Raw genomic sequence first — 27,947 nt, 5'->3', positions numbered from 1 at the left:
TTTACTCCATTACAATTATTTGAAGACTTCAGTTACTATAGTTACTTTGTTTGTATATTTTGATTATTATTACAAAACATACATTAACCACTTCAGCCCTATATATATTTCAGCCATTTGAAAATAGCCGATCTACAAGCTCACAATGCGTTGCATGGCGACACATTGTGAGCTTGTAGATCTGCTATTTTCAATAGATTTGTATACATAAAAAAAAAAACGTTTTAACATTTTGAAAACTTGTGAAATGGGACATTCTGCATAATGAGTACTTTCTACTTTTGGTACTTTAAGTACATTCTGATGCCAATTCTTTTGAACTTTTACTCAAGTCATTTTTTTATACCAGACTTTTACTTGTAACAGAGTATTTCTGCATTGCAGTATTGATACTTTTACTAAAAACCTTTGAGTACTTTTTCAACCGCTGGTGTCGCAGGCGTAGTGAAAACAGCACGGCTCATGGAACTGCTTGCAGGAAGTGAGCTCCAGTTCCAGCTGAACCCGAGCATCTGGGTTGAGAGTTTATAGATTTTCGGTGAACAGATTTTGATGTAGAGAGGTCCTGCTACAGAGCCAAGTTCACTAAGTAGGGAGGGTTTATATGGTTAACATACTATGTAGGTTAGTTGGACAATTCCATCAACAGAATGAATTACTGTGCTGTGTTGTTGTACCTGACAGCATTATGTCACAACCAGCGTGTCCCATGATGGTACATTGCTATCACATACTGTAACTGACAACCTGGCAGCATCAGAATTCAACCTGGAAACGCCAGCAAACCAGCCAGGGAGATGTGAATGTGAATGTGTGTGCGTTTGTGCATGCATGTGCACGTGTGTGTGTGTGTGTGTGTGTGTGTGTGTGTGTGTGTGTGTGTGTGTGTGTGTGTGTGTGTGTGTGTGTGTGTGTGTGTGTGTGTGTGTGTGTGTGTGTGTGTGTGTGTGTGTGTGTGTGTGTGTACATGCAAGCTTGCCTGCGAGCATGCCTGCGTGCATGCGTGTATGTCCCGAGACGCAAGTATGTGCTTGCATTGCACAGTATTTTGTGTGTGTGTGTGTGTGTGTGTGTGTGTGTGTGTGTGTGTGTGTGTGTGTGTGTGTGTGTGTGTGTGTGTGTGTGTGTGTGTGTGTGTGTGTGTGTGTGTGTGTGTGTGTGTGTGTGTGCACACATCCATGCGTGCGCACGTGTGCATGTCTGTGTGAGTGTGTGTGTGTCGCTAGCAGGCAGCCAGCCAACATGACACAACTTCAGCTTTTTAGCTTCAGTGCAGGTCTGTGGCCAGCTGTGGACTGCCGCGAGGATCTTTTATTCAGGTCACATTCTGCGCTTCAGTGGCCAAGAGAAGAGAATCTCTGTCAATTGACTGCAATGAATACCTTTAGCTGGACATGGTCCAGTTTTTAAATGCGTGCGTGCGCGTGTGCCTGTGCGCATTTCCGTGCGTATCTTTTCATGCACTACATTCTCTCTTGTGCACAATGTGCTGGGTTGGGGATTGGCAGTAACAGATTTCATTTGCAGTCTCACAATACGGGACACAATGCTATGACAAACAGGCCTAATTCTCTCCCAGGCGGGGGGATTGGACCCCGCGGATTTCCGTAGATAGGGAAATGTCATGAATATATTTGCCAGTGCATCTATTTATTCCCGACTTTCACTCAAATGCGTTCAGACACACGTGTGCCCCCGCAATGTGTTTTGCCCATGTTGTCCTCCCCGCTATGTAACAAATAGATTTTCATGTTATTTCGCTCCTTTGCTCTCTCTCCCTTGTTTCTTCTCATTATGACGCCAGTCACCCCCCCCCCCCCCCCCTTGCTCCCCTTTTTCTTCACTCTTTTCCTGTATTCACCGCACTGGCCTTTGGTAGCACTTTATACATCACGGTAATGAATTCCCTGTGTTGAATTGGCCCCGGTGTTGTCAGAACGCGAGCACCCGGGTTGCATGGGGCTCTAGTTATTGTCTCGTTAGCTTTACCTCCAGTCCAACGGAGAACAGTGAGGGTTAAGCAGCTAGCCAGCCACAGCAGCCCCGGACGGGGCACAGGGACGGCCGTTAAAGGGGCTCTGATGGATGCCATTGTTTTCGTGTCACCGCGGAAGGGAAAGGTCGTTTATTGCCGGTTGCCTTGCTTGGCCCAGAAGCTGTCGGATTGGATTTTACTGGCCAATTAGTCTGCCCTTAAGAGGAACACTAGGGGGATAGAGGGATTCTGCAGCACCAGAATGTGATCATCTGTGCGTGCGTGCGTGTGTGCGTGTGTGTGTGTGTGTGTGTGCGCGTGCGTGTGCATGTGTGTGTGTGTCTGCGCCAGCATGGACTAAAACTATAAATTGCACTGCCTTATCTGTTGCTTCCTCTGTATTGTGACTGGACCGGATTGTATTTAAGTGTTGGTTCTATAAGAATGAGGCTTCAGGCATTGGATAGTCAGGCGCAAAATCTGCAGCTTTAGACCGCAGAGATATATGTCTCCTCGCCAATTCATGTACTGTTAAATTACTTTTTTTTCATCAAATCAATGCTTCTTTGCCAACACTACTCATGGATAAATATAGCGTACACTTGAGTTGGAAATAGATGAGAGGTTCTCCGGTTTCCACTTCTTCCTTTGTTACTCTCAGTTCCCTAAGATCCCATGCTTTTTTTCCCCCATGCTTTTCTTTTGTACTCTAATCTTCTGATGCAAACTGAGAAGCGAAGCTTGAGAATTGATCTGGATGTCAGGGAACGAATGCCAAGTTTGTGCTATATTTAGAGAACATTCTTTTGGAGTTTTGAAGGACAAAAGAAAACAGAGGAACGGGCACAACTACTGTCAGCATCAAGACGCTTCCACATCCACAGAGCAGCTGCCAAAAAAGTCTTGAGATGCACTGTGCTGCGACTGTATATGCAAATGCAAAGTATTTATAATTGTCTTTTCTGTCTGTCTCTCTCCATGCAGAACTCCCTCATTAGCAGCTGGATGTGTGCATCAGCCCGTCCGCAATGACCATGAAAGGCCTTTCCGGTAGCCGCAGCCACCACCACACGGTGACCTGCGACCCCTCCTCCATGACCCTGGGGCACCCGGACCGCCGGCCGTACTTCCTCAACCCCGGAGACACGCACCCGGCAGACCACCCCTACTATGCCCAGCGCAGCTCCTTCCAGTCCGAATGCAGCCCTTACCCCGACCTGGCCAGTTGCACCTTCCCCCGCAGACACTGCAGCACCCACCACGAGCTGAAGGAGGAGTGCAGCGCCATAGTGCCCTACACCGGCGGGCCACCGGGGGGCAGCAAAGGAGGCGGTGGAGTAGGCAGTGGCGGGAATAACAACAACCACATCCCCACCAACCTCCTGGCGCAGTTTGAGCGGCAGGCGCCGGTGCAGCGCGACGGCTACCACACGTTACAGTACAAGCGCACGGCCACGGAGCACCAGCGCAGCGACAGCCCGGGACGCATCCGACACCTGGTCCACTCGGTCCAGAAGCTCTTCACCAAGTCCCACTCCCTGGAAGGGCCCTCGGGGCCCGGGACGGGCAACGGCGGGAGGGTGAACGGGGGCAAGGCCAGCCCCGACGACCCCCCGTCGTCCTCGGGGACCTTGAAACTCAGCAAGCGGGGCAAGAGCAAAGACCGCTCCAAGTCGGAGCCCAAGATGCGCACGGCCATCTCGGGCTATTGGAGCTCGGACGACATGCTGGACCGGGAGTTTTGCAACTACCACCACCACCACCAAGCGCCGTCGGGGGTGATGACCATGGGGCGCCACCCGGACAAGTCGCAGTCGCAGTACTTCATGGAGTCCTACAACACCATCAGCGCCCACACGCTCAAGACGTCGCGCAGCAACAACGACGTGAAGTGCTCGACGTGCTCCGCGGGCGGAGGCGGATCCGGGGGGCTGCCGCTGGTGAGGGCGCTGGACGGGCAGCAGCTGCAGCTGAAGAAGAGCTCGTGGTCGTCCACTCTGACGGTGAGCAGAGCCAGGGAGGTCTACCAGAAGGTCAACCTAGATAAAGCATTAGTGAAAGCTGAGCAGGGACGCACCTGCCACTTCCTACAGGTAGGACACCCAACCGCTCCTCTTAACCTCATATCTGTAGTGCTGTGATGGGTCCCGGTCGCTCCTGCTTGCCTGCAAGTTCTCCGTTATTGCATGTTATCACTGTTCCTCAGTGTCTGTGTACTTTGCATGTGCATAAACGTAGATGTGTTGGTACTGCTATACCACTGTACTATATTATTGTACTGTATATGCAGTAGTCGAAAGTGAAGGATGTTCTGCATTCCACAGTTAGCCTCTGTACTCCGCAGTTAGCATATGCTAAGCTGATTTCACTATGTCTGGCGTGCACGCTTGTCTGGCACAAGAGAAATGCTCTGCATTAAGCCTGCATTTTTCTTAGAACAGATACAGCAGTGCCAAAATAGTTACTCCACTGTGCAGCTCTGATCTGTCTTCAAAGCCTAGATATGGACATGCCAGTGCAGCATCTTTCTGTAGGCTTTTATGTGGTTGCAGCAGTATAGCTACTAATGCCCTGAGTGTGAGCATGCATGCATGCATGTGTGCGCATGTGTCTTTCTGTCTCGATGTACTGTATGCATGCGTCTATCCAGCAGAACTAGAGGTGGATGCTGCTGGGAGACCAGAGGAAGCCTGAGGGTATAATAAGCCAACAGTATTCGGAGAGAATATCACATATTCCTTGAGCTCCCATGGTACCCCCTTGCCTCCCTATATGCCCTCCTCCCCTCCCCCTTCCCTGGAAGAAGATAAAAGAGGAAGACGTTCAGTCTGATGCATCCTCTCACGACCACATGCGCTGCAAATATGAGCCCCGAGGAGAGAGATGGATGAGACAGAAAGGGGTGACGCAGAGACAGAGGAAAGTGTACACGTGTTCGCATACAGGGGACCGACAGAGAGCACGAGGGGAGGCGGGGTGGTCTCTGTGGCCACGCATTTTTAACAGCTTGGCAGACCGAGGTGGCAGATGAAGGAGGGATGTTGTGCATGCATGGCCACACGTTTTCTCAGCCGGGAGAAACTGGCTTTCTTTGCATAAGAGTTTCCTGAGGCTTTTATGGTTCTTTAAAATGAGATGGGATTTCATGTCCTGTTTAATTACCTTCACATGCACATACAATACATGTGCACAATACTCACGTGATGACGCCCCCATGTAAACACTTCCACACATATGCATATACCCTTAAGCCTTGCATGTTTAAATCGAGCATTAAGCCCCCTCTCTCCTGCACCTCGGTAAAGGTCGGAGGTTGAAAAATGTGTCGAGCATCTTGAAAGACTCCGCACCACGCCGCTAGAATGCTGGGGTCATCCTGCGGAATTCTGTGTCCCATTCAAATGCACCGACTTTCCTCAGTTCTGTGCAGATGTTGATGTCACTACGGGACCGTGTCTATGTCCGCAGACAATCACACACTGTCTGTCACTGGTGGTTCTGGTTGACATAAAGGTCCGTGTGGCTTGGTTTCCCTAGCTACCACTTCCTGCCCAATGACTCTCACGCATCATTCATTTATTCAGTCTCTCTGTCTGTCTGTCTGTCTGTCTGTCTGTCTGTCTGTTGATCTCTCTCTCTCTCTCTCTTCACTCTCACTCTCACTCTCACTCTCCCTCCCACTCTCACTCTCACTCTCTCTCTCTCTCTCTCTCTCTCTCTCTCTCTCTCTCTCTCTCTCTCTCTCTTTATTTCTCTCACACTGTATCTCTTTTCTTCTTTCACCTCAGAGCTGGTGCCCTAAAAGCCACTCACGTTGGGACACAGTGTTTCCCACTGAACAAAACCTTCTTTGTTTTGCTAGCACTTTTACTCCCCCCCACCCCCCCTCTCTCTGTCTCTGTCTCTCGCGCTCACTTAGACGAGAACTCCGAGATAGCCTTGGTTCCTTTTTTTTTTTTTTTTTTACACATTCATTGGAAGTGTGTGAAAAGTCAGAAAAGTGGACCGGGGGGCCCCACAGTGCTGCAACGTTTTGTCTAAACAATTTATCTGGCTGCATTTGATATGCCACATGCGTCACAGGAAAGACACGCGGAGGCCTTCGGTGCATGCACGCTTATGGTACGGTCATTGCGGTTTTCCTCCTACGAATTACGTTACTGTCGATCACTGATCTTTCACAGCATGATGGGTAAAATGTCACTGGATGGATGGTGAGCCGGTAGGTGTGTTTTTGGTTGCTTTGTCAGAGGGATATTTAAGGATAGGGAAGACATCCTTCTTTGGACTCTTTTGTGTCTGCATGTTTTCTCGAGTAAGTTGTTTTGAAAGTATCTCCTTATCCCTTCCAGTGTCGTTGTTCAGCATGTTTTAATTCAGTCCTCCCCATCTCTACAGGTGCCCCAGGATGAGTGGAGCGCTTTCTCCCCGCTGGGGAAAGACGACGAGATCCCCTGTCGGAGGATGCGCAGCGGCAGCTACATCAAGGCCATGGCGGACGAGGACAGTGGGGACTCAGACTGCAGCCCCAAACCCTCGCCCAAGGTCCAAGCACGGCGGGCCAGCTACCTGAAGGCTACCCAGCCGTCCCTCACCGAGATGACCACCCTCCAGTGAGTAATGTTATCCTATTTATGATGTACTGTAAGTGTCTGTGTGCGTGAGCTTCCTAACTCCTAACCCTTCATGCCTTATGAAATTCCAGGTCCCAAATGCTGTGCGTTTGTTTGTGCGTGTGGTGTGCACGTGTGCTTGCGTGTGTGTCTTTCTGTACATGTGTATCTGAATAAGGTGCAAGCTCTCATGCGCGTGTTAAAGGCATTGACGGCGAGTCAGAGATAAACAAACACCGCGCCTCCAGCAGTTCTTTCCCCGACCACCAGGGGGTGCCGCAGGAGGGACTTCCATAGAGCTAAGGGGACTTCTGAAGGGGCCATGCCGAAAATAGGTTGCTTTATTCTGCTGGTTCTCTGAATTTTTTTTTTTAAATAGGCTCTTTCATGATAAATTGACCACATATATGAAGTTAAACAACTAAATTCTATCCAAACGCTATCTTAAAAGTAAATTCTGTGCCTCAAAAACGAAGTTTGAGAGCGTTTTAAAACCGAAAGTAAAAAGTTCACACGGACACGGACGCGCACATGCGTGCGTTAATTTACGCCCCGGACGAACATAAACAGTTGGGAAAATACGGATTTCAGAAAGAGGACTGTGTTTCAATGCAGGAAAACACCCCAGCATCATTTATAGTGGCTGATAGAGGGGAAAAAATGCAAAATATATATATATATATTTATTTATTTTAAATTTAGGCTTAATGTTGCCTAGAATCCCTTTAACCTTTTCGGCTCATTTACGTGAAGTTCAAGAGAGCGCGTGACGCGTAATGAACACTCCAGATCTTGCTGCGTGTTCAGCTTGCATATTATGCAGACATGCTGCTTGACTGAAACAAACAGAAAGATACAGCGCCAGAGTGCAAGAAAGAAATGATAGAAACCGCGAGGGAGACAGGGGGAAAGATAATGTGAGAGAGAGTAACAGATAAAGAGAAAGTGTGTGTCACACTATCAGAGATTAACCACTTCACGTCACGCTGTGAGCTTGTCGATCTGCTATTTTCAGCGAAAGCTTTCCCCACAATACCGATGCTGGGGTTTAAGTAGTTAATTTATTAATGAACCACTTGAATCCTCCAGGGCTCTATAGCTACTAGGGGCTCACTGGTCTATGTTTTCCGCTCTCCACTAAATGTCTTCGGTGAAAATAGCCGATCAATGAGCTTGTAGATCTGCTATTCTCGGCGAATGTTCATCCCAGAATAGCATAATAGGCACTCTAGGGTTGACGTGGTTGATTTTGCTGCGCAGGAACAGCCAGAGTGAGTGAATTAGAGAGGACGAGGCAGATGGAGAGAGAGAGAGAGACAGGGAGGGGGAGTAATGTGTGATCACGTTGCACCTTTCTGTTTGTGTGTCAATACCCGACTCTCAGTGGCCCAGTTTTAATTACCTGTTCCCTGTGTACACCTCAGATAAACACTGCTATCTTCACAGTCGGCCTCTGTATCTCTCCACTCAGGCCAAAACATTCAGTGCTCTACCGCATGATAAAGAAAAATAGATGGCACCTCAGGGGCGGGCGGATGGGGTTGTGTGGCGCAGGAGTTAAGTTCCCTGCCCACCTTCGTGGAGAATGGGGTTTGATTCCTCAACGGTGCCTCCGGCTTGGCTGGCCGCTCCAACCAACACAATTGACTGTGTTCACAGATGGGAAGCTGGCAGGGCAGGGTGATCTCTATCGCTGAACTAGCAGGTCAGGGTGCCTATTCAACAGGGCACGGAACTGGGAAGAATGGCATGTTCCTCCACATGCGTTACACTCTCGCTGTGAAACCCCTTACTGTCAGGTGAGACGAAGTAGCCGGTGTCCTGGCATGCATTTTGGACAAGTGAAATGGCTGTATTCATACAATTTTACCCTTGAGGAAAGATCACAACAGCAGTCTATATATCACCAATATCGGGGTAACACAAGTGCCACCACCAGTATGTGACATAGTAGGTGGGAAAAAGTGACATACCAGGACTCTGTTATTTAATATGCTACAGTATATTGGCAGAATCAGCTTTGTTCGCTTTCGTTTGATGCGCAATAAGTGTGATTTAGAGACCTTATTAAAGATAATGTATTCCCCCAAGGGAATTTACTTAAACACAACCTTTTCCCCATCAATACCAAATCTCTCTGCCAAAAATAGCTGATCTACAAGCTCATGATGTGTTGTGCATTTGTAGATCTGCTACTGAATCTTCGGCCCAGAATAGGTATGCGAGGGTTTGTGGGCGTTAAAAACATTGCTGAACTAGAAAAAGAGCACAGGTCTCTGCCAGGTCAGGTAGGTTAGTGTGGGCCAGTAATGTTCGAAATTTGCCTATCAGGCTGGAATGTGAAAAATTGGACGGATCGGACGGATCCGACGGATCCATCCTGATCACTTGACTAAAGTGATAATATGTACCGATTTGCATGATGTTTAGACAACATTTGTTGGAGTAAAAAAGGTTTTGCAAAAATCTGCCTCCTGGTGGCACTATAATAGGGCCGCAATGTTCAAAGGGTGGCATTTGTTCCTCAACGTAGTGCAAATGTGCGTGCAAACTTTAGATATCAATCTTAGCCAATCAGGATGGAATATGAAAAATCTAACAGATCCGTCTTGATCACATGACTATAGAGATCATGTCTACCGATTTGCGTGAAATTTGGATAAAATGTCAAGGAGTAATATAAAAAGAAATCTGGTGGCGCTATAAAAGGCAGATGTGAAAAATGCAGGGCAAAGGTTTTTTTTCGTGGCCTCTAGGGAGTGCACATACAACGTTTTACTCAGATACAACGTTTTACTCAGATCGGTGCAGATCAGTTATAGGTAAAAACACGAATCGGCCTGTTCAAGCACCACGATGAGGCTGATTTGAAAAGTTTCAAGTGGCATTTCTTCCTCGGCCTAGTGGGAATGTAAGTGCAACATTTCATGGAAATTGCACGCTGTGTTCATGATTTGAGGCATTTTGTTCAAAACGGAGCACTCCTGCAAACTTTGGAAGCCATTCTTAGCCAATCAGGATGGAATGTGAAAAATCTGAAAGACCTATTTCGTTGATTGAAATGACTATAGAGATACTGTGTACCGATTTGCGTGACGTTTGGACAAAATCTGCTCACAGACGGACGGACTGGCGGACTGACGAGAAGAGAACTCAAATCCAAGCAGACAGCTTCATTCCGTTGTTGCCTGCTACAGAAAACCTCGTTGCAACGCATATTACTGAATGCAATGATGCATGAAATTGATCTTGCATAGCTTGAAGCTTGCTTTTTAGCATACATTCATGGAGTATGTTTCAGTCTTTATCACCGTGTAGCATGCACGCACGCACACATACACATCGCCCCCACCCCCCAACGTCAGTTTCCCCAACTCCATATCCAACCAAGCATCCATATGTGCATGTATAAACATATGCTGATGAAGTCTTCACAGTGCAGAGCTGGTAAAAAATCACTTTCATCATTCATAAAGAGGCATGAGGCGAACATCAGTGTTTCTACATAGTACGCATGCACGTACACACGCACGCACAGATCAAGTGGCACAGCTTGGGGCCTACTAATGACTTTAATTTGTTCTGGGGAACATCACCATCATCATCATCTGATACAACGTGATGAACAAACACAACTGCAGTGCTGCTTGTAGATGATAAAGAGCAAAGCAATGTTTCACACTTGATGATATGATTCAATTATCATGTGCCTTGTTTTGCATCACATAGATACTGGGTTTAAATGATCCACAGTATCACACTATTCAGCGCTAATATTTTTGCTTTAAGGAAATGTCCTATACCAGGTCATTTGATTTGAATGATTAATTAATTACTGAATCATTACCAGGCCTCACCAGACATTCTTTTCACAGTCTTATGCAATAAAAGCTATGTTCATATTCATCGAATAGTTGCAGGGTTCTATGGATGTCTAAATTGGTTGGTTTATCTGTCCATCCGTCCGTGTGTCCATCCGTGTGTCCATCCGTGTAAACTACGTATTGCAATCATGCAATGTTGTGTTACTTTATCCAAATAATAATATTAATAATAGGCTTAATGATAAAATAGCCTAATAACAGCATTTTCCCAGTCGGCCACGGTGGCCGGTGATCTTTATAATTAACGGCCAATTAAAAATGTTATCGGTCAATGGCCGGTAAATACTGGCTAACGGAAACCCTGAGTTGTTGTGAATTCCTGTTTTGAGAGGTCTTGTGAGATAGTACTTGAACCCAAAGCTAACTTAATTCCTTTTCAAATCACGCAGTGAACAGATAAAGCATGTCTTCAAATGGCTGGGATTATTCCACTCACAAAGAAATCATGGGAGAACACACCATCCCTTCTCCCCGCTCACTAACCATCTTTCTCTGCTGCACACAAACTGATTTATTTCTGTCCCAGATCTTATCAAGTTTTCTTATTTTTTATTTCTCGACGGGAACTGGCGTCCTGGATAATGGGTTGCAGTAATCACTTTCTCCATCCCTCTTCCTCTTCCTCCTTCCATCTCTACAGTCGGCCAGGGGAGAATGGTGAAAGCAGTGGTGGAAGAAGTACTCTGATTTAAGAAGTAAAAGTAGCAATACCACAATGTAGAAATACTACCGGTATGTTAAAAGTACTTACTTAAGTCACAGTACAAAAATAATTGTTTGCATCAAATACCTATTTATTTTTTTAAATATATTTTTGGGGGCTTTTATGCCTCTATTTGACAGGACAGTAGGCTGACAGGAAACGGGGAGAGAGGGGGGGGGGGGGGGGTGACACACAGCAAAGGTCGTCAGGATCGGGAGTCGAACCCATGACACGCTGTCAAGCTGGATTACCAGCGTATGTGGTATGCGCCTGGACTGCTAGGCCAGCGGGCACCCCCCAAATACGGAGAATGTCCATTTCAGAATCATATACGGACAAATTTTGGGTCCTTGACACAAAAACATTTGAGAACCACAGCCATAGAGCAGTGATTCTCAATCTTTTTTCAGCTCTAGACCACTAGCATATTTGGAAAGGACCACCGCACCCCAGCTCCCCACAACAGTAAATATTTAATATATAAGAAGGCATATTAGAATCCCTTCTATCATATTTGATTGGTATTAATATTTAACATTACTGCTGCCCCAGGTCCATGATGCCCCAGGTCCATCCAGGCTCTTTCATTTCTTTCTCTACAGATCGTCTCCATGTCTCTTTGGGTCTGCCTCGGCTACCCTTAGGATGGCACTTGGGTCCATTCGGCACACATGTCCAATCCACATCCACCGTCTGAACCTGATCACATTTGACAGAGGGTTCTCGGCTTTCGTTTGAGACTGTCGTGGGCCAAAATATCCTCAGTACTCTCCTGAGGCATCTTGTCTGGAATACGTCTAGCTCGTGACAGATGGTCTGTGTCACTTTCCATGACTCTGTCCCACACAGGAGAACCCCAAGGACATTGCTATTAAATATACCTCAGCTTAGTTTTTGTGCTGATCATGGATGATCTCCATAGGGTATCGAAGTCCTGACGTCACTCCGTTATCCCCTGGGGTCACGGAGGTATTTTTTATTTCTATTGACAAGATGACGAGCCTTTCGCATGCAGCAGAGTTGAGCAACAGGGTGATCACAGCTGGGTAGATGTATCTATGTCCACGTGTGCGTCACACCTCTGTCACCATTTTCGCAGACTGCAAGGTTAGTCATTAAGTTAGGAGATTCGAATACACCCACTGTTGAAATTGGGTACTGTGAATGTGGTTTCCTCCTGTGAAAAGTATAGGGGTATGTTTGTTGTGACATTTTAAAAGCATGCGCCTGCATGGCTCTGGTTTTCCTGATGGCTTAAAAAAGTTCCAATTTTATATTGAAAGCGATTTTCAAAACAGAAAGTGCTCCTTCTACGCCTTTTGGACAGACCACTCTCCACACAGCATGTGTTCGTTCTCGCCATCATGCCCAGGGTGCCTGAATGGCCAGAAATGCCACTGTACAGTGTACACTTGCACAACGCCATCGAACCTCAGAATGGTGAAGTATTGAGCAGAGTGTTCTTCTCTTGCAGCAGCACAGCCAGGGGCGTCACTACCGTCACGCAGACAACGCGGTTGCGTTGGGGCCCATGACGTTAGGGGCCCATCCCCACCCAGGAAAAAAATATATATATAAAAAAAAGAATTATGAATTAAAAAATAAACCTGGGTGGGCCCTTAACATTGTAATTGTTAAGTAGTTGTTACAAAACCGTTGTTTACATACCCGAAATCCATCACAAACCCGCGAAAAAAGTATCAGAAACTACTAATAACCGCAACATTTTCGCGCGTTCATGAGCGCCCGCTGTGACCACCTCGCGTCGGGGCCTACTGTTGCCTCGTTACGCGACTGAGCACAGCACAGACAGTAGAGAAGAGACTCTTGACAATATTCACAGCTTTCATCATTTTCATGACGAGTCTATAACATCTGACAATTCAGCACTAATTCAGCACTTCTGGTCGAAGCCACAGCCTTTAAGCGCTATTGGTCCGCTTTTGTGTTGTGTAAATTAAAAGCTTTTTTTACCCTTTTGCTTTGATATACTGGATTCAGGCATATTTAAATAATTGGAAAATTTTAGTAAACTTTACTGTCAAACAATAAATTGCTAGCCCCCCCTGCAATGACTCTGAGGACCCCCTAGGGGTCGCAGACCCCCTGTTGAATACCCATGGGTTAATGTGTGTTTTGTAATAATAACAGAAAGTAACTTGTAACTAAAGCTGTCAAACAATTGTAGTGGAGAGTAGAGTACAAAATTATTGAAAACATTTGAAATACTCAAGTACGTTAAAAGTACCTCAAAGCTGTAAATAAGTACAGTACTTGAGTAAATGCACTTGGTTACTTTGCACCTCTGCCTGCAGGTGCGTCATCAGTCAGAATACCAGACGGCAGAATGTAGCAGACCCTGTCAGAACATTTCTACAACCTCATTTTACCAGTTCCCACCCGCCGGTTGATAAACACGAGAAATGAAATTCGAGGGCCACTATGAGATACCTCATGGCAACAAAGAAAAAAAACACCCTCATATTAAAAAAAAAAACTGTGTTAAAATGAAAGAAAATGTTCCAGCAAGGATGAAGTTGTGCAGAGCTGAGTAAGCAGAGAGGCAGAACCTTTTTTTCTTTGATAGCTTTGATAAGACTCCCTTCCATATTCAGTAGCCTAGAGCCTAGAGCCGCGTTTTGTGCTTTTTGCTGAGACGGATTCTCAAATGGACTAGTTTGTGACATGTACAGTCTGTCACAAACTGTCTGTACTTCCCCGTTCCTGTCTCAGTACATCCGATCTTGCACGCCAATCTTGTACCCGGTCCCCTTTTTCCTTTCACCCAACCCCTGACTCTGTCCGTTATCCAACATCCAAGAATGAGTAATCTGGCTCGCTTTGCTGCGCCGCGCTCTATTTTAAGGAGAACATGCATAATTAAGGCAAACTGGACCTGAAGGGATAGAGTCATATAAGAGACGCGCGTGCGTGTGTGCGTGTGTGTGCGTGCGTGTGTGTGTGTGTGTGTGCGTGTATGCCTGTATGTGTGTGTGTGTGTGTGTGTGCGGGCGTGCGTCTGTGCCTGTCTGCAAAGCGTGTGCGGCTCACCGCTTTTGCGCTCTGTCTGTGTTCGCATTTTGGACATGGCTTGGGGGAATAAAAAGGGATGTTATTGGACATTTAGTTCATGTTCATGTTAAGAATAGAACAGAGTAGAATTGGTTGTAACCGTGCTCTTCTCCTACTGTCTGTTCTCCGTACCCTCGGCTGTTAGTGTAGCAGGGCCACCGAGTTCACGGAGAAAAGGAAAGCAAGTCAGCCTTTTGATGTTAGGCTTACCCTGATTAATTAAATGTTTTGCTTGCATTCACATCACATGCATGCCACACACACGCACACGCACACGCACACGCACGCACGCACGCACGCACGCACGCACGCACGCACGCACGCACGCACGCACGCACGCACGCACGCACGCACGCACGCACGCACGCACGCACGCACGCACGCACGCACGCACGCACACACACACACACACACAAACGTTCTGCTCTCTCTGCAAAGAAGATGAATAGGTATCTCATTAGCTTTCACCTGCAGATGAGGGGGCGTATACACTCAGCACCTGTGCGTGTGTGTGTGTGTGTGTGTGTGTGTGTGTGTGTGTGTGTGTGTGTGTGTGTGTGTGTGTGTGTGTGTGTGTGTGTGTGTGTGTGTGTGTGTGTGTGTGTGTGTGTGTGTGTGTGTGTGTGTGTGTGTGTGTGTGTGTGTGTGTGTGCGTTTGTGGTCTCTCTCTCTATCTCTCTCTCTATCTCTCTCTCTTTCATTTCTTTTGTCCTGCATAATGCAAGCTTTGTAGAGGGCGTACACTGTTGTGTATACTGTTATACACGACAGTGTATAATCGTCGCTGTCAGGCAGAAACCTTGTATCTCCAAATGTCTTATGTTTTTTTGTCATTTAATGCCCTACTTTGTCATACAAGAGTGTCAAGCTAAACTAGTGAAAATAGCCGATCTACACGCTCACAATACGTCGGATATTTTCACTTCAGAAACCCGCCTCCCAGGGACATGATTATTTATTTTTATTTTTATTTGTATTAACGCAAGACAATGGCTTCCATTATAGCGTGCTAACTTTCCAGGAATAGAGAGCCTGCCGTTTCTATTAGCTTGGATTCACCATCGATGATGTCACTGGTAGGCGGGTTTCTGAACTGTCTACAGCCCTCCTCTGAGACATAGACGGAGTAGACAAAAATGGCAACATATTATAATGAGTATTAGTGAGGACCAATTATATGAAGATAGGTTGAAAATGGCTGAAGTCATCCTTAAACTGCTGACCTGCCTTTGGCGGCTGACTTTCCTCTCGCTGGGACCAATAAAGGTCATTTTATCTTATCTCATGTCTCTCTCTCTCTCTCTCTCTCTCTCTTGTGACAGGATCTCCACAGAGCACTCTCCCAAGCTGCAGATCCGGAGCCACAGTTACCTGCGGGCGGTGAGCGAGGTTTCCATCAATAGGAGTCTGGACAGCTTGGACCCAGCAGGGCTGCTGGCCTCGCCAAAATTCCGCTCGCGGAACGAGAGCTACATGAGAGCCATGAGCACCATCAGCCAGGTTGGTGGACCCTCGGAGGCCCGCGCCACACTGTTGTCAGACCCCTACACGACATCTCCCCGCCCCGCATTATCCCCTACACAGGCTGTGGTTTCTCAAAGTGGGGTCTGCGGATGGACCGACCCCTGGGGGTCCTTGTGTGGGTTCCAGGGGATCTCCAGCAAAATGTGTTAATATTGCATAAAGGTCTGCCGCTGCGAGGACGGGTCTTCACTCGGTAGAACCAGTAGAAACCCTAGAAACATACCTACTTTATAATTAATTAAAACATTTATGGGACCATAATTTACTAAACGCATATCATGATGATTTAAAAAAGACTTTAAACTAGTGATTGAAAACATCATAAACAAGTGTTTACTAATGTAATAAAATCAAGTATAAAGTCCGCCCCAAAACCTCATTCACATTTAGTAGCCTGGCCTTGGTCTGTGTGTGTGTGTGTGTGTGTGTGTGTATCTGTGTGTTGTGTTTATTACGAGGAGCTGTGCAGGAAGGCAAGGCAGCTGGCTGTCGGAAGAAAAAAACACTGATGATTCGCCAGTCAATGTTTGCTCATAAATGTTTGCTTTAAATATTATTTTAATTGTTGAAAGTTTAGGTAGTGTAATGGTGTATTACTTTATTTAATATCCAAATAACCTAATAATAATAATTGTACTAAGAATTATAATAATATCGTGGAGCAAGGCAGGCGACCAATGTGGCCGGTGATAATTTTATTTATTGGCCAATTGAAATTGCAAACCTTGCACACTCTGCGTATCAATAGCTTATTAAGTCCAACCACCTTCCGATATTTGTGTAAGTATCTTTCTTGAGCTAGGCTGATTACAGGCTTATTCAGAAAGGCTAATTAGACGGTAGGATGTGCAGCCCCATGGTCCCATTATCCACATGCATAGTGAGTGTTTATGCACCCACACATAACGAGGAGTCATATCATTGGACCCAATTGAATTGGCCTTAAAAGCTACACAAACATTTGTGTACAAATGATTTTGATTTTCTTTGTCACATTAATTGCTGTCGGGTGGAAACCTTGTATGTCCAAAACCGTTACTTTTTTATTATAATCTTTTAACTATTAATTTTTGTGAAAATAGCCGCAGTGACCCGTTGTGAGCTTGTAGATCGGCTATTTTCACTACTTTAGTGCAACACTCTTTGTATGATGAATAGAACTAGGGTGTTAATTTACGGGGGAAAAAAGTTGAAATATGGAGATACAAGGTTAAAGCAATTTGGTCTCCTCATTCGGGCCTGTAGTAGGGTGTAGAGTTTTGAGATTAAAAATAAAATCAGTTTATACTCAGCCTGTAAAAGACTTTCCGCATCGTCGCTGTAAAGCAGAAACATTTATCTCCCATATTTTATATTTTGTTTATTCATAAATTATTAAATGAATGCCCTATTTTATATTCCGTTCTATGACGGTGTTGCACAAAAGTTGCTAAAATAGCCAATACACGTTCACTACACATCGCTGTGAGCTTGTAGATCTAGCCTGGCATGGCCAGACTAATAGCAATTTTTTCCAGATTCCAGATTCGTCGGTTTCCAGCCTATTGTAGATCTGAAAAGAAGTTTGGGAACTACTGTTTACCAATAATATATTGAAGTCCACATGGGCATGAAATGAGTTAGCATTGCTAGAATTGGATGTAGAGAACTGTCTTATATCTTACTGCTTGCCAGTGTGTACAAATATTCAAGTCGTCAATCAAATGTTCATACATCAGATGCATCTCTAGAGATGGAAATAAAAGCAGGTCAAAAAAGAACATAAACTAATAATAAAATAATAATAATTAAACAATACAAAATACAATAGAATTGAATTTAAAAAATAGTCTAGACTACTATTGATAAAAGCATGCACTTTATTGGCATGGGAGAGAAACAGACGCACTGGCAATATTCTTTTAAATTGATAGAATGACGATTTGGTCACATTCCTTTTGTGGGCATCAAAAATAAAATTAGAATCTATGATGACACCTAGGTTTTTAGCCTGGTGGGACTGAGTTTCAGTGACTATATTGCTTTTCTTTTTTCACTTGTCCACGATTTGACATAGATGGATGGAATGGAATCTAAAGAAGAAAAAAAAACACTGGTGGTATCGTTTAAACTCTAGCTACCCTCTAGTCACAATTCTCTCATACAACCCAATCTCCCACCTCCCCACTCACCCACCAATATAACCTCCTTCCACCATGCAATTCTGTAACACAGTTAATGTGTTTTAGTTTTTTTTAATAAAGTTTACTTCCTTTTCTTTTATGTAAAGCGACTTTGGGTACTTAGAAAAGTGCTATATACTGTGAATCTGAGCAATTATCATTATTATTATCCCAGACTTGTTGTCCTTTCATAGGCCCTGGATGGAAACTTGCCCAATTTCACTGAAGAAAATAACCCAGTTGGCGCAGTGGTTGTATTTACATTTCCTCTAGTCACACTCCAGTTCCCCTGAGGTTTTAGCAGTGACACTCACCTGAGTTTCACCTGTGAATTAATCAGTTATGTAGCCACTAATCTCTCAAGACCACACTGTCTTATAGATGTAGTGTTGTTGTTAGCAGGCGCCCAAATTCCTGTCCAACCTGGGGGCAAATGTGACATTTAATGAATTGATTAATTAATTATAATTTTTGCCCTCAAAATATTAACTATATCTAAAGTTCACTAAAGGTTATTTAGATTATTTCGGGCGTCAGTACATAGCACACAGTGTACAAATAATTAATTATCAATAGCTACTGTATACTGAGGCGGATTAACCCTTCGTGGTGCCCGGTGCTACAACCAGTTTCGGTGCACCGGTTGCAACGCGGAAAATTGCCGAATCACGGACACGTGATCAACGTTTTAGCACTCATTCAGCAGCCATTGCTTCAAAACTTCGGTGCCCTTGTGGCGATGGTTGAGTCTTCTTTCACTTTTGCTCTGCCGTTTGGTGCCCCCCCCCCCCCAAGGATGGTGCCCTGCATGGCAGCATCTAAAGCCCTTGCATTAAGCCTGCACTGACTTAATTAATAGAAAGATTGGCACAGCAGCCTGTCAGTTATGTTCATAACATGAAACTGGCTACATATTAACTCACCATTGTTCCAGCCGTCCGTACCGCTAAGCTCCGTCCAGACTCGTTATGCAACTTAATCACAATCAAGTGTAATTTTAGCAGTCCAGTCAGTTTAGATATTTGTCATAATGTCACATAATGCGATTCAATTAGTTTAGTCTCGCAAGAGTTAGAATAAAAGTTGGACATACCAAACATTTAGACATTTAGATCGTGTCAAAGGTCATGTCTCACCTAGACACAGGATCTGACTCAAATTTTTACCTGATGGTCAAGATTAAATGTATCCCCTGAGCAAGGAGGCAGGCTCTATTAGCTCAATGGTAAAACAAAAAAAAAATCAGCACTTGCGCAGGAAACCGAGTTCATATCCAGGGTAGAAGAGGAAAATTACATAGTGCAGCGTAAAAAAAATATTTTTTTTTTTATGATTTGTACTTTATTTTCTTTTGTAGACAAACAAACAGAGAATTTACTTCAACAAATGATGCAAACATTTTTTTAGACAAGACATACAATAGACATCACAAAAACATTCTTAATCCAATAACTACATTACTAACGATTATAACAAGACAAGACATACCATACACATCATACAAATGAACAAAAAAAAGAAAACTTAAAGACAACAACAAAGGAAAAAACAAAAATACAGTGCACAGAAGCCTACCGCCAGCAGTCAACCTCAGTCCTACCCCAGACAAATCTAACCCAAGTCCCTAAATGGTTATTGAAGCTCACATAGACAGCCGGAGACGTCACCCAAGACCTGAAGCGTGTAAATGATAATATCCCCATTTTAAATCATATTTATCCATACTGTTGCGTTAAAAAAAAAATATTAAGAAAATACATACGATCAACTTTTCCCCCAAAAATCGTTTTTTTTATTAAAGGGGAGACACCATGATTTTTGGGCTCCCCAGTGTCTCTTGTACCCCAAAAAATATTTTTTTTTAACATTCAGTCATTCATTCTCATTTCAGAGATTTTCAAAATGGGCGTGTCTGAACAGGCCATCTCAGAATGGCAAGTTTGCTTACATCACCAAACTTTCTGCCCATGTATTTTGATGTATTCTGAGTATTTAGAATTGCTCAGTAGCACCCCTCTGCCCAACAGGACGTTTTGGTATTGCAGCTGAAAGTGCTTTATAAGCCTGAGAGAATTGACTTGGGATGAGTATATCTGAGTGTTGATTTAGGCTCAAACCTTTTGAAAATGGTTTGAGGGACATACACCATATGATATTAAATATCAAATATTTTTTTTAAATTCATGGTGTGTCTCCTTTAAAACAATTGATTAAATCGATTACTTCGATGGTCTGTTTCACCTCTAGTTGTGGGCTAACCTCCCTCCCTCCCTCCCCGGGCCCTGCAGGTGAGCGAGGTGGAGGTGAACGGGCAGATCGAGGCGGTGTGCGAGGCGGTGTTCAGCGAGATGGAGTCGCAGGCGGTGGACGCCCTGGACCTGCCCATGCCGGGCAGCTGCTTCCGCATGCGGAGCCACAGCTACGTGCGGGCCATCGAGAAGGGCTGCTCCCAGGACGAGGAGGACGGGCTCGGCGGCGCCATGGTGCTGGCCGGCACCTTGATGAGGGCCATCTCACCCCCTCGTTCGACCACCACGGTCAGGACCATCCAGAGCAGCACAGGTCAGTGGACAATATAGAGTTTACACACGTTTGTATTATTATTATATACGTGTGAGGACATCAACAATCTAGGACAGCGCTTTTTATGCTGTCGGGCAGACACTTCTTATCTCCATGTTTACATTTTTTGTGTTTTTTCGTAAATGAATGCCCTTCTTGATCATACTACAGCGTCACACCAAAGTAGCAAAAGTAGCAGATCCACAAGCTCAAAATGCAAATCGCTGCGTTTTGAGCTTGTAGATCTGCTACTTTTGATGCTTTTGAATTTGAATCCTGAAAAGTAACAGTTTTGGACATGTTTCCACCCGACAGAGAAGAAATGCTTGCCATTTCTAACCCTATGACTGAAAATAGCCGATCTGCAAGCTTGCAAAGCGTCACACTGCAACGCAATGGGACCTTGTAGATCTGCCATTTTCAGTGCGTGACACTGGCGCGCAATTAAGTATAAATCAGGCATAAATCCAACCCCAACCCCTAAACCTTACTTCTTCTTTTTTTTTACCAGAAAACTAAAGTTCTCAAGTTCTATTATACTTGCATATTATAATTAGTACGCACACACACACACACACACACACACACACACACACACACACACACAGACACACACACACACACACACACACACACACACACACACACACACACACACACACACACACACACAGACAGACAGACAGACAGACAGACAGACAGACAGACAGACAGACAGACAGACAGACAGACAGACAGACAGACAGACAGACAGACAGACAGACAGACAGACAGACAGACAGACAGACAGACACACACACACACACACACACACACACACACACACATAAATACTCGTACACACATACCCACAGGCGTGTACTGTGTACAGTGTGTACTCCTGCATTACAGATGCATACAGTATGTGAGCACGCACATAGGGAAGATGTATAATAGATGTGCAATGTGTGTAAGTCATGCATTATACACAGCGTGTCCAACAGCAGCATGGAATCATATTAATGAGTAATACATGGACACTCCCGCAGGCTGTTTAAGTGTCTGTAGCCGATCCCACACAGTGTTTTTTCTTTATAGTTTTGTCGGTTGCACACGGCAGAAACAATCATGGTCAGGTTTGGCTGGCCAGGGAGTGAGTTTCACTCTGCCCGGGCTGACTGAAACCCTCCACATTGTGATTCATCTGACCCAGTTTCTGGCTCACATACAGTATGATGAATACCCGACCCACCCACACAGCCTCCTGTGCACTCCTGTAATAACTTTCAACCTGGCGTGACGTCCCTATTAACATAGAGAAGTCCTGACGTCAGACCCGTGGGTCACAGAAGTGTTTTTTTCTCATTCAAAATCCCATCTGCATTTTTTTTTTAAACATTATAAAAAATACATGAAAAATGTTATTGAAAGAAGAAAGAAATGACTTGAAGTCATATCCTACCAGGTGCTCTGTGTGTGTGTGTGTGTGTGTGTGTGTGTGTGTGTGTGTGTGTGTGTGTGTGTGTGTGTGTGTGTGTGTGTGTGTGTGTGTGTGTGTGTGTGTGTGTGTGTGTGTGTTTCATAGACCTGATTACTTGTTTTTGGGATTGCTTGTTTCTCTCGCCAAACCTGGCAACATTGAATCTGCGACAATAAACGCTAGAATGTTTTTTATGTAAGTGGTGGCAACATTTTTTGACACCACACGGGTCTTCCCAACAATGGCGAAGATTGAGGTCAGTGTGAACATGGCCAAATAATAACTTAATAGTACAAAAGTATTGGCATCAAAATGTACTGAAAGTACCAAAAGTAAAAGTACTAAATCTGTGAAAATAGCAGATCTACAAGCTCACAACGCGACCACTTGAGGCCAATTACATCAGCTATTTTCAAAAAGAATCTTGAAAGCAAGCCCAAATAAGCAGTGGTGGAAAAAGTACTCAAATTCTCTACTTAAGTAAAAGTACCAATACTGCAATATAACAAGAATGACCAAAGTCATAATAAAGCCGCATGTGGCAGGCTTTTTTGGGCCCAATCTGTTCATAGACCTGATTACTTGTTTTTTGGATTGCTTGTTTCTCTCGCCAAACCTGGCAACATTTAGCGTCGCAGATTAACGCTGTAATGTTTTTTATATAAGTGGTGGCAACATTTTGTGACACCCAGTGATGTTGCTAGGTAATGGGCGCTGGGACCCAAGGGTGGTCTTTTAGATGGGTCCCAGGGACATTTTATGAGTGGCACAAATTCACACCCTACGTGGTGCCCAGTGCTTGGACCCGGTTCAGTGCCCCCCGGGACGGTTTTGTCAACGGGGGGGCAGGGGGGGGGGGGTTCAGTGCGGACCCGTTCCTGCTTCTCAAGACCGATACCGAGAATACAAATATATATATACATATATTAAAAAATCATAAATATTTTTTTTCAAATCTATATGATTCTGTAGTATTAGCACACCTTATGGTAAGAAATACTAGTAGTGGGCAACAGGTGGATTTAACATACTTTTGACCAATAGAATACATTTAATCATTTTTTAATCATTATTATTTTATTTTGTATTATTTATGAATGTAAAATGTGTTTGTACTATTTATTGTGTAGCAATAAAAGACTGAAAACACTGGCTTACAGTGGAAATATTGGCAACTAAAGAAATAGGAATTCAAGAAATAATGAAGACAAATACTGACAATGCCTATGAACATTGGCTTGCAGTTGTTGCACATAGGCAAAATGCTATAATAATATTAAGCTTGTCATTGAGAAAGGAAAATAAAGTTGTCTTTTTGAGGAGAAGTGGAACCTTTTAAGTCACTTTAAGTTTAGCATGAGGGAGAGGGTCTACCCTCTTCAGGGAATTACTTGACATATCTCTAGGCTACAGAAAACATTCAGTTGGCTATTAAACATACACAAGACACAGACGATAGACAAGCGGTTACTTACAGCTGCCATTAATTAGTGCTTTTGATTGCCTTTGTGGTCAAATCAGGGTCAAATGCATAGGCTCAACGAGCCATCGTTAACCTGCTAATGTTACACAGCTGATTGGCAACATGCGTTAAAAGCAGCCACCACATCACTCTGATCTACAAGCAATTTGGAGAACACTCTAAAATCGTCGATTTTACTTTGGCTGGTCAATTTAAGATGACAATAGCAACATAGGTTAGTAGGCTAGTAGACCTGTAGGTAGGATAATCAGTTATTATTCCAGACAGTGGTCTGTCCAAGTCGTTTTAACACGTTCTCTCTCTGTGTAGCGTAACAGTGGGGAGGGGAGGGGCTGTGCTGCTGCTGCTGCAACAGACGGCCCTTGTGTGTGTGTGTGTGTGTGTGTGTGTGTGTGTGTGTGTGTGTGTGTGTGTGTTACACGCAAAGTCGTTACCCAAAGAATTCGGTCTGGCGGCTCCCATGTATCATTATTGTCATTTGTATCGTCTTTCTAAGACTATTTCTACGTGGATTTTATCGTTTATAAAGTAGGATGAAGTAGGATGTGGCCATGCGAAATGGTCGTGTCCCATGGATTTGTAAAATATTCGCGGTAAAACAAATATTTTACCGCGAATTATTTATTTATTTTTGTCTGTTGGATTGCTTGTTTCTCTCGCCAAACCTGGCAACATTAGCGTCGCAGATTAAGGCTGTAATGTTTTCTATATAAGTGGTGGCAACATTTTGTGACACCACACGGGTCTTCCCAACAATAGCTAAGATTGAAGTCATTGTGAACATGACCAAATAATAACTTAATAGCCAAACTAGGTCTAATGAAGCACGCTAGCATTTAGGCTAACCCTCCTCCTGTGTCGTGTAACTCCGTGCGTTGCCTTGTTGTGATGTTCGTCCATGCTGGCCCCTATGGTGTGCTTCCGGGTGGATAGACCTAACTAACAATGAGGATCGTTCTGATTGGTTCCCTTCCCAACTAGTCCCTCAAAAAGAGTAATTCTGATTGGATCTCTTCTCCATTCGTCCCGCCCTAACATTTTCGTCTCGTCTAATTCGTTGACTAACGTGTCCATTACATGTTCGTCTCCCCATTGGCTTAAAAGGGGAGAGAAGTGTGATGGACAGCCAGGACAGCCAATGAGACTTAGGTGTCGACCCCTGAGTGCTTAGGTGTCGAAAGTCTACTGACACGGTTTGTAGACCAGGGCTCTTCGAGCACCTGGTAAAAACATGGCCCCCTCACGCATTAGAAGGCCGATATCAGTCACCAGAACCAAGGACGGGTGTTTTCAATGAATCTAACATGGTTTAAATAGAGTTTGTTACAATGGGTTTGTATAGGAAATAATACCCAAATATCTAAATACCAAATCAAGCAACTTAAAATCTGTTTTTTTTTTTTTTTAAAGCCAGAGGTAAAAAGGCCCAAAAATGTCAAAGCAACCCAACCCAAGTATACCTTTCACTATGTCCCCATTATGACTGCGGATGTGCTCTAAAATGGTGAAATACCTTTTTCAAGTGGATAAGGGGTCTGGAAAGCTAGGATTTGTCTGATCAGTTCTTGTTTTTGCCCTCTCGAGTACCCTGTCGTCTATTAGCACCATTTGCACCATTAGGCCTAAATTGTACTTAGTCATACCACTGTGTGCTCGCCCTGCTGCTGTTTTGTTGAAAATGTATTTTCGAAGGTAACCGTCTTCCATCCCGACATCTCGCCACTCCGACTAGTGGCTTCCGCGTGCGGTTAGGGTTAGGGTGAGGGTTAGGTATAGGGTTCGTTAACGTCGGAAAGGCGACATGTCGGAAAGGCGCCATGTAACCTTTTCGAATGCCGAATGACACAGCCTCATACATGTCAAAGTATAAAGTTTCCAGTGGTGTAAAGTAACTAAGTACATTTACACAAGTACTTTACAATTGTGAGGTATTTTTCAAGTACTTCCAATGTTCAATCATTTTACTTCTACTCCACTACATCTCAAAGGAAAATATTGTACTTTTACTCCACTATAATTATTTTTAAACTTTAGTTACTAGTTACTTTGTAAACATTAACCACTTCAGCCATGGCTATTTGAAAATAGCCTATCCACAAGCTCTGCAAGAACTTGTAGCTCTGCTATTTTCAAAGGATTTTATACATTTGGAAACTTGTGAAAAGGAATATTGTGCATAATGCGTACTTTTTTATTTTAGTACTTAAGTATATTTTGACGGTGTTCGTTTTCCTTTTTTTTCTTCTTTTTTTTCGTGTGGCCCCCAACTTCAAGTAATTTCACAATTGTGGCCCCCTGCCTAATCTAGTTGATACCCCTGGTATATAAACCATCAGTTAATGTATGCCGTATTGATGCTGAGTGATGCTGGCATTCAGCGCTGAACATTATATCGTTGCAGTCAGGCAGAATGTCCATATTTCAACTTTTTATATTTTTTCGTAAATTAGTGCCCTCGTCGTTCAAAAGTAGCTAAAATAGCCGATCTACAACGCCTTGTGGGATTGTAGATCGGCTATTTTCGTTATTTGTGAAAATGTTAAGTCATTCTCAAAGTGGGGTCCGGGGACCCCCTGGGGTCCTTGAGGGGGTTCCTAGCAAAATGAGTTAATATAGCATCACAATCAATCTAACCACTTTATCCATTTATACGTTGGCAGATGTACAAGTTCACATAGCAGATGTACAAGTTCACAGCGTGTCACTTCGTGCCACGCTGCGAGCTTGTACATCTGCTGCCTATTTTAGCTATAATCTGCTATGATTTTGAGAATGTTTAACACAAATCTTCTCTTCTGGGGGTCCCTGGGAAAGCCTTTTCAGATGGACTAAATAATAACTGCATTGGATCCATTTGAACACAGGTTCTTTTTCCTGGAAAGTATCAGTTTGGTTGGAGGACAGGGTTTTTGCCCAACAGTGACGATAGGCACTTATAACATTGAGTCACTAACATTTCCACTTTCCTTTCTTCTCTCCTCTCATGTAGTTATGCCCATTAAATCTTCACCCTTTTTTGTTCGCCCAAACCTGGCAGACACTGAGGTCAATGTTAGCTAATTAAGAGTATTCAACTGCCAATTGAGAGGATGGCAAAGCGGCGTTTGCATGAGTTTGAAAGGGTCCATCATTGACATTGACGTTCTTTTAGTGACTTGTAGGATTTGCTTCAAAGCTACGGAAGGACTTCCTGCTCCAACAGCTCAATACAATACCCTCTAGGAGAGTGAGTGTGAATCATAGACTGTAACAAATAATGGACTAAGGGGACAAGACTTCACACCCATTTTCGGTAGAACCAGTAGAATTCTTTATAAGTATCATGCTGTGATATGCTGAAAGAAGACTTGAAAACTGCGATTGAAAACATAAAGACTTTATGAAAAGGTTTACTAAGGGAATAAAACCAAAGCCGAGTCATATTTCCGTTGGCTTTGACGGGATGAAATGTGTTCTGCAACCGCAGGAGGGGAATTAGCGGGAATTAGTGCCACCTTTATGGGCCATTAATGAGAACTTCCGCACCGGATTCATTTTCAGCGACGGAACGTGGCCGCCCGGTGTGAATATGAAGCATCCCAGACCCATTACCATGTCTCACATCTGTTGATGAGTCTGTCAGCCTCACACACCTATTGATGATGCGTCAGCCAAAAGGAATAGTAAAGCCTGTTTCATTAGAGTGTGCCATTGTGTAGTGCTTGGTAATTTCCATTGTGTAGTGGTAGCTAATATTGATCCATAAAGGGGGACTTTCAGAGAGCCTTCCCCTGAGGAGGGGACAGATAATGAAGACCATTCGTCAGCTGAAGTGCTGTTGGGAACAGGCTAGAAACACTCTTTGTACTACTGAGACCCACAAAAACACAGATCTGTTTCTCCATCTGTCTATCAGTACTGTACTGTATGTCTGTCACCTTGAAGTGAGTGAGTTTATCAATATTCACTTAGAGTACCGTTGATATTAAGGTACCCACATTAATCCCTTGTTGTGTAGACCAGTGGTTCTTCACAAGATTACACTTTTTCATAGATTCCATAGATACTGTAGCTTCATTGACTTATTTGACAGCACTATCATCAGTGTTATGTAAAATAATGTTTTTTTTTGTTTGCTTGTTTACACATGATCTTTTCTATAAATATGTTGGACTCGTGTTAAATGTGTATATCGGCCAGCTAGATTGTAGATCGGCTATTTTCGGCTAATGTTTCCCCAGAATGGGGATGCTAGGGTTCAAGTGGTTGATGTAAAAACAAATGGTCCTATCACACAAAGATTTGGCGTCCCCCCTGTACTAGTCTTGCATAGCCAGACAACTATTCCACAATCTCCGAATGCTATATAGAGTCTGGAACTACGAATCCGAGACAGGAAGCTGTCCTCTGTTTGTCATCTCCATTCACGAAAATATATCTTGAATTATCTTTACATTGCATTTTTTCATTTGCATTTTTGCAAGCTATGCTTAGATGATTTGAGCCAATCAGATGACCAGTCCTCTGATTG

The 27,947-nt window shown here is 44.1% G+C and overlaps 1 protein-coding gene across 2 annotated transcripts in view; it reads left to right on the top strand.

The window, feature by feature from the left end:
* Positions 1–3,003: 3,003 nt before the first annotated feature.
* The window catches only part of LOC311038856 (disks large-associated protein 1-like), a gene marked incomplete at its 5' end in the record, with an annotated part of 67,875 nt that continues 42,931 nt past the window's right edge, over positions 3,004–27,947 (top strand). Inside the window, 4 exons of one of the 2 annotated variants that reach the window (XM_084048465.1) lie at positions 3,004–3,915; positions 6,356–6,588; positions 15,570–15,747; positions 20,222–20,495. In XM_084048465.1, the coding sequence (XP_083904591.1) occupies positions 3,004–3,915; positions 6,356–6,588; positions 15,570–15,747; positions 20,222–20,495 (1,597 nt within the window). Of the gene's footprint in view, positions 4,069–6,355; positions 6,589–15,569; positions 15,748–20,221; positions 20,496–27,947 lie in introns of both variants that reach the window. The other variant, XM_084048464.1, reaches the window with a different exon arrangement.

The sequence above is a fragment of the Gymnoscopelus microlampas genome, assembly GCF_963454915.1.
Source record: "Gymnoscopelus microlampas genome assembly, chromosome: 22".
Taxonomy (NCBI): Eukaryota; Metazoa; Chordata; class Actinopteri; order Myctophiformes; family Myctophidae; genus Gymnoscopelus; species Gymnoscopelus microlampas.
The sequence above is the reverse complement of the archived record's forward strand: the minus strand, read 5'-3'. Positions and strand labels throughout refer to the sequence as shown.